We start from the raw sequence: 6725 nt of genomic DNA, 5'->3' as shown, positions 1-6725 counted from the left end.
GGTTTCGTACCGCTCGAGCCGCTCAAGTACCGGTCCTACCGAGGCGTCGCCCTGTCCCGCTCCCGCTGGAGAGAGAAGGAAGCGGCACGGCCGGGAGGCACTCCTACTCGCCCCAGTGCTCGGACGGTGTGGACTGTCTCTGCGGATTTCATACCGCTCGAGTCCTCCGGACACCGGGGTTCACTGGGGGCGCCACCGTTCCAGTTACCGCTGGGAAAAGCCCATCCTTTCTTGGCCCCACGTCTCACCGTGGACTGGGCACGTGGGCAGAGGGAAGAGTCCGCCCTTTGGGGCGCACGGACAGCCAGGGCCCCGTCGGCCGTCTGGACGTCGCGGCGTCCAGACGTTGCCCGACTCTCACCACGAGGAGGTGGGGTTGACTAATGGGAGCAGCGGGGGATGCTCGAGGCATGCCTAGACAGCGCCGCTCCCTTTGAGAGTCCATCGGTCTGTGCAGCGTGTACGCGTCTTGTGACTCGAGCCAACTAATAATTTCGTTTTGATTGAAATCCGTGTCGGCGGCGCGCGAAAGATTTTCCACGGCTGAATACCCCGCATAGTGCGTGGGATTATAGTATAATTTTTCCAGCCTCGTCATTCCAAAAGGTTCCAATCCAACAATCGTCTCTTCCTTGCGAATTTAGAATCTCTGTTACTCACGCGCGTTTTATTCTTCTTGTTGTTGCTGGATATAAACATCTCGTTGTCCCGTTCGTTGTCCTCTTCGAACGATGTCTCACCGGATCCACGTTTACCGGCCGCCACACTTGTCCCGGGAAAAGTTACGTTTTTACGCGCCGACGACGACGACGACGGACCTTCGAGGATATACGCGTTACTGTCCAAAGGTTCTCGGAGATTTCAAGTTAACAATCGCCTCTTCCTCGCGAGTTTGGAATCGCGGTCACTCATGCGGGTTTTGTTCTTGTTACCGTCGCCGGTTATAAACGCCGAGTATCTCTCATCATCGCGCTCATCTTCGAGTGATGCTTCGTTGAACGCGCGTTTATTCGCTCGCGCTCTCGCTCTTGGAATAGGGGTGCTACTACGTGCCGCTAAATCATCGGGGATAGAAATGCTATTGCGCAAAGGCGATTCTTCGGTAAAAATCTGGCGAATCCTCTTCTCTCGTAATTCGCGATTTCCCACGAATTCGGGAAGAGTAGCTATATTGCGCAATAGTCGAGCGAATCGGCCTCTCCCCGTCGCTTTTAAGGTTTTTCTCTCGCGTACCGCATCGTTCACGAGTTCGGCGATGTTCGTTTCCCTTAAAACATTCCCGTCTATTGTTACGTCCCGGACGGTCGCGGCTTTAAGACACGGACACAGGTGCTCGGACCTAGTCGCGGGAATAGATCGCGTTTCGGGTACTAACGAATTTCTGCAATTCTCCCCGGGGATGCGTGCGATCGCGGGTCAATAACGCGGGATATAGTAAAAATTTAGACTCTTACCTTTTAATCCATGGTGATGATTTCTGTTCCGGTTGTGGCGGCTTGGCGGGCTCGTGCCTTAAGAAAAGGAATCTCTGACCCTGCGGTAGACGTGGCGGGAGAAGGAGATCCGACGGGAGTTGCTGCGTCGTAGTAATAGTTCAGGTATTCCTTCCTGAAGACTTTGTAGAAGGCTGGTCGCGGATCCCGTGTTACGACTGGATACTCCGGTGCGGGTAGTGAGAGAGGATGGTTCAATTCGATTCCCCTTAGTTCGTAACTTCGCGACTCGCGCTGCGTGGATTCGCTACTCACTCGCGATGCGTTATCCGTGTGGGAGAAGTAGACCTCGTATTCGGGATCAGGAATATAATCGACACCTATCAGGCTGGTGTCCTGGATGGAAACTGTGCGATGCAGTGCTTTAATTAATTTACGGAACTGTACCTTACGGCCGGCTCGTCCCTTCCTCGTCATCGGATTAAACGTTTAGTCAGCCCCCGAACTGCAAGAATACACGTGTGGACAGGGGCGTAGCACAGACTGCCCCCAGCTCTGCCCGTGGTGGAAACTCACAGCCCTGCGTTGACCAACTGACTCACCATTAGTCGCGACGTAATCGGGGGCGCAGAGGAACTGCCCCGCTCCGATTTATTGCGAAGAATGGTAGATTCGAAACGCGACAGGGATGATGCTGGTAATCCCTTTTGTTGCACGGTCACCGCTCGAGGGGAATGTGAGAGAGGGAAAGTCAACAACTCGTAAATAAATTCTAACATATATTCTAAACTCTTTTGGTTTACACTGTTACACGCTGGGCGAAAGTATACAAGTAAGAAATCTTATAAGTATGAGAAAATTTCTGAGTTAGGAAAAATTTATAAGTATGAGAAAATTTCTGAGTTAGGAAAAATTTATAAGTATGAGAAAATTTCTGAGTTAGGAAAAATTTATAAGTATGAGAAAATTTCTGAGTTAGGAAAAATTTATAAGTATGAGAAAAATTCTAAGTACTAGAGTTCGACTTATAATGAAAAATTCTAAGTATTAGAGTTCGACTTAGGAGTATAGGTTTAACTTATTCTAGACCCTATTCAGGGATGAGGGTTCACTTAGACTTGAACGAGGCCGAGTACTGGCTACCGATTGACTGAGTGTGTTGCTCGGCGCCGCTCGTTATATAGAGTTCAGCCCCTAGCAGTCGTGTCGCGAAACATTATGTAGTGGGGATAAGGGACTTAGGATGATTTAGGTTTGAGGGACTTAGAAAAATTTTAGAGTTAAAAGACTTAGAAAATTTTTAGCACTTAGAAAAATTTTTGAATTAGGGGACTTAATTCAAAAATTTTTAGAAAATTTAATTAGAAAATTTTTAGGACTTAGAAAAAAGTTTAGGGTTAAGGGACTTAGAAAATTTTCAGGGCTTAGAAAAATTTTAGAGTTAAGGGACTTAGAAAATTTTTGGGACTTAGAAAAATTTTAGAGTTGAGGGACTTAGAAAATTTTTGGGACTTGGAAAAATTTTAGGAGGGGAATAAAAAAATTAAAAAAAAATATTTGTGTGGATTTTGTCATACGTGACACTATACTCACGACCCCTTGTCTGTCCCAACTTATTCTAACGGGCATCGCCACATCGCATAAATGTCACAATAGCTTGCGCGCTTTACCGTGATAACTTTTCGGGATTTTATCCAGTATTCCTCTGATGCTTTTCTGCTCGCCGCGGCGTCCACGAAGGGGGACTTCGCCGAGGGGGCGGCTCAATGCGCCCGCGTTATCTTCATCGATACGCGCTTCCGTCGGTGCGTCCTCCTCCTCCGCTTCCCTCGTCACTCTCTCACGATGACGACGATCGAGCTCCGGTTCGTCATCGAGGACGTTGTCGTTTCCGTCGTCTTCGGGACGATTGTTTTCGGCAACGTCGTCGTCATTGCTAACGCCCACGTTTTCGCGCGTTTGTTGATTTTTTTCTTCTTCTCGGAAAAAATGCAGGTAACTTTGAAGCGCCTCTCTGTACAATTCCCATTTCTCGCGATCCTGCATCGTTGACTCGAGAATTCGTCTCATCTTGGCGTCGAGTCGCGACAAAACGGTTCCCGGTGTATACGGTATTTTCACCGGATCCCGCGTCGTTATTCACCGAAACGGTGAGAAACACGGCGGGTTGTTCTTGTTGTTGTTGTTGCTGTAACTGCTGCTGCTGCATTTTCGCGAGATTTTCCGCAGAAACCAAAACCATCTTTCTCGCTCTTTCCATGATTCATCCGCGCGAGCGTTCGATTTAATTAATTTCGCGATCTGCCGATAACGCTCGATAGAATAGCACCGAGTATGGGTCCGATCACGTAAGGCAAGAATCCCCTTCTTTGCACGATAATTTTCCTCTTGGCTTTCTAATTAGTGCGTTTACTAGCGATATTCCGCAGCGCGGTTGTGTACCCGGACAAACGATTTTTTTCCCACTGGTTGAGCGGTACGTTACCTCTGAGTGTGTTGAAAGCGCATTCACAGATACAGGCGATGAAATCGTTACCTGCGCTGCGTAAGAAGGATGTCCGCTCTTTTTTCGTTAAATAGCCCAGTGCTTTCAGAAGGCAGACGTTTTTCCGGCCGATGGAGCGACACGCGATACTCGTCGCTCTATCGCTACTCCCGCGTTTTGATGTCATCGCCAAGACGCGACTGTCGCGATGCGGGTGAGCGTGCAGAGTTTTATACGTGATTTCCCGAAGATCTACGCGGGACGTAAACATAATGAGCGTTATCCGTGGGGAAGATGCACGCTCGAAATCGATATTCGTCGGGAGTGGACTGTTTCAAATCGAGTAGCAAATATCCGTGCGATCGCGAAGTAGCGTCGTGGTACACCTCTTCCAGAAACTTCGGATCATCCGGATAAACTTGACGCGCCAAGTGGCGAATTTGCGCGCGATCGCGAGGATTTTTGAATACCACGATGTAATTGCTGTTGAGAGAAATATCCCGCTGTCCGCGACCTTGATGAATGAGATTTTGGGAAATCAGTATAACGCTGAGGTTCTTGTGATGATTACCTTTTGTGAATAAATCCACAATCACATCGCACGAGGACGATTCCCTCATAAGGTCATCGATTATCACTAATTTCGCGCAAAGCGGATCGTGCGAGTAATCATCGGGGCGGGGTAAACCCTCGCGAAACTCGACTATATTTCCCCCCGCGCGCTTTCCGATGTCGCACGATGCCGCCCCGGAATTTTCGCGGCGGTACAGCGAATCCACTTCGTGCTGCAGTTGACGATAGGCCTTCTGCCACTCCACGTAATAAAACAAAATTCTCTCGAAATGGACGTCGGACATGACGGACAAATGACGAAGAAAAGTCTTCACGAAGATCGTTTTACCGCACCCCGTCGGACCGCAAACGATCGACGTCCAAGGATGCCTCCAGCGCACGTCCATGTCGCGCGAACAAGCGGTCTTCGCGCGCGACTCTCTGGGGGGAAATGAAAGAAGATCGGCTTCCGAGCGTGGATTTATATCTCGAATCGCGCGACTGTGGGCTAGCAAACCCACGCAGGGAGCCCACGCGACGGCCGTGGCGCTCGCGCCAGCGTACATCCGCGGGGACGCGCGCGCGCGCGCCTCAGCGAGCTCTTTACCGCGGCGCGGCGCGGTTCGCGTCGCCGTGAGCGTGTTTCCTCACGCGACGCGCAAAAAGCTTATTTAGCGTTGGGGGGAAAGATACAGCTCGTATACCCCAGCGTTAGAACCGCGATTGTTGAGCTTATCGCGTTGGAACAAACGATATTTCTCGGTTCACGCTCAGGCGGGATATTTTATCCTCTTGTTTGAAAGTTACTTTTATCCGTCGCATTTAAACGTCCCGCAAGAAATTCAAAATTGTTTCGCTCGCTCGCTTAAAGTCTAGGGGTTGGAGGGGATATGAGTATGTGTAAGAGTAAAAATTGATTTAAAAAGTTTTTTATTTTTTACATTCGCCTTCGCTGCATATAAAAGTCCTTATTTTTAAAGTATAGTGCGTAAAATTTACATTGATCTTTTTACAGGAGGAGTAAACAGACGAGTATATTCCGCATTTTATTATTCCGCATTATTCCAAATTTCGCATTTTTTACATTTTTCTTGTATTTTACAGTTTTTACATTTTTCTTACCCTAGGAATAATTTTAAAATCTTACGCTACAAATAAGTAAAACAAAGGAGAGATATATCGCTATTCGCTAGAGACGTAACCGTACGGTACGGAGTATCCGTTGTCGTTGAAACTGCGCTTTAGTAATACCGGTATGCAGGACTTTGTCTCGTCTTTTGTGACAATGTTGTGAAATACGGTGCGCCGAATCGCATTAAATCGCAGTTTTATTACGGTTTTATCCTCAGCCGTCTCTTCTCCCCTCTTTAACTTTTCCTCGGCTAGTAACAATGCCTTAATGGAGCTAAAATTAAGCACGCGAGAATTTTCAAAATTCAGGGTTATCCCCTTCACTTTGCAAATTTCTCGTGCGCATTCTTCGCCCGTACGAATGACGTAAGCGTAAAATTTCGGGCCGGCGGATACAAACGTCTCGATGCAGCTACCGGGGCCGTGACTCTCGAGTTCGTTTGTCATATCGCCCAAAAAATTTCCCGTACGCGGTTTGTACTCGTCGGGATCACCAGTGCTCAAATATATGCACGAATCGGTATCGTAATATAACACGCGACGATCTAACTTTTCTAAATACGAATAAAGTTTTAATCGGGCTAACGCCGTGGTGTAAGCGGCTATCGCAACGCTGGTCAGCGGAGACGGAGTGACGACTTCTCGCCTCATTCGCCACGAAACATATATTACTTCGTCGTTTACGGGCAATACGTTTGTTATTTCGTGTTCCGGGCTCGTGAGCAGGGCCGTGAAACTCTCCTACGTTCTAACGAGTTCGGTATTCGGTAGATTGGACCGTTGGCCGAATTTACCCCAGAAGGAGTTGAGGCAGAGCTTCGCGATCGAGCGCAAGATTCGGGGAGATATTCACCCTATTGAGAACAATACCCTCGACTTTCTCGTATTCGCGCAGATAACGTTCCTTGCCGCCTTCGTCATTCGCGCATTCGTTCGGCCATCCGCTAGCCTCTTGCTTCAATTGCAGAAAGCAGTTGATATACTCGGTGAACAATCCCCCAGCCGCGTAACCGGATCGTATCGCGTGACTTCGTACCTCCATATTTCGCTCACGCTCGTGATGCGATAACCTTTTTCGATAGCCTTGCGTAACTTGCAAGACACCCACGCACCTTCGAATTCAT

General features: G+C 48.5%; 1 protein-coding gene across 1 annotated transcript in view; it reads right to left on the bottom strand.

Moving 5' to 3' along the window:
- Positions 1–5652: 5652 nt before the first annotated feature.
- Positions 5653–6725, bottom strand: part of LOC116853627 — a 3247-nt gene continuing 2174 nt past the window's right edge. Inside the window, 2 exon segments of the mRNA XM_032834756.1 lie at positions 5653–5875; positions 6396–6556. Of these exon segments, the coding sequence (XP_032690647.1) occupies positions 5653–5875; positions 6396–6556 (384 nt within the window).

This window comes from Odontomachus brunneus, unplaced genomic scaffold, assembly GCF_010583005.1.
Source record: "Odontomachus brunneus isolate Ranch 3 - 2012 unplaced genomic scaffold, Obru_v1 Obru_scaffold_391, whole genome shotgun sequence".
Taxonomy (NCBI): domain Eukaryota; kingdom Metazoa; phylum Arthropoda; class Insecta; order Hymenoptera; family Formicidae; genus Odontomachus; species Odontomachus brunneus.
The sequence above is the reverse complement of the archived record's forward strand: the minus strand, read 5'-3'. Positions and strand labels throughout refer to the sequence as shown.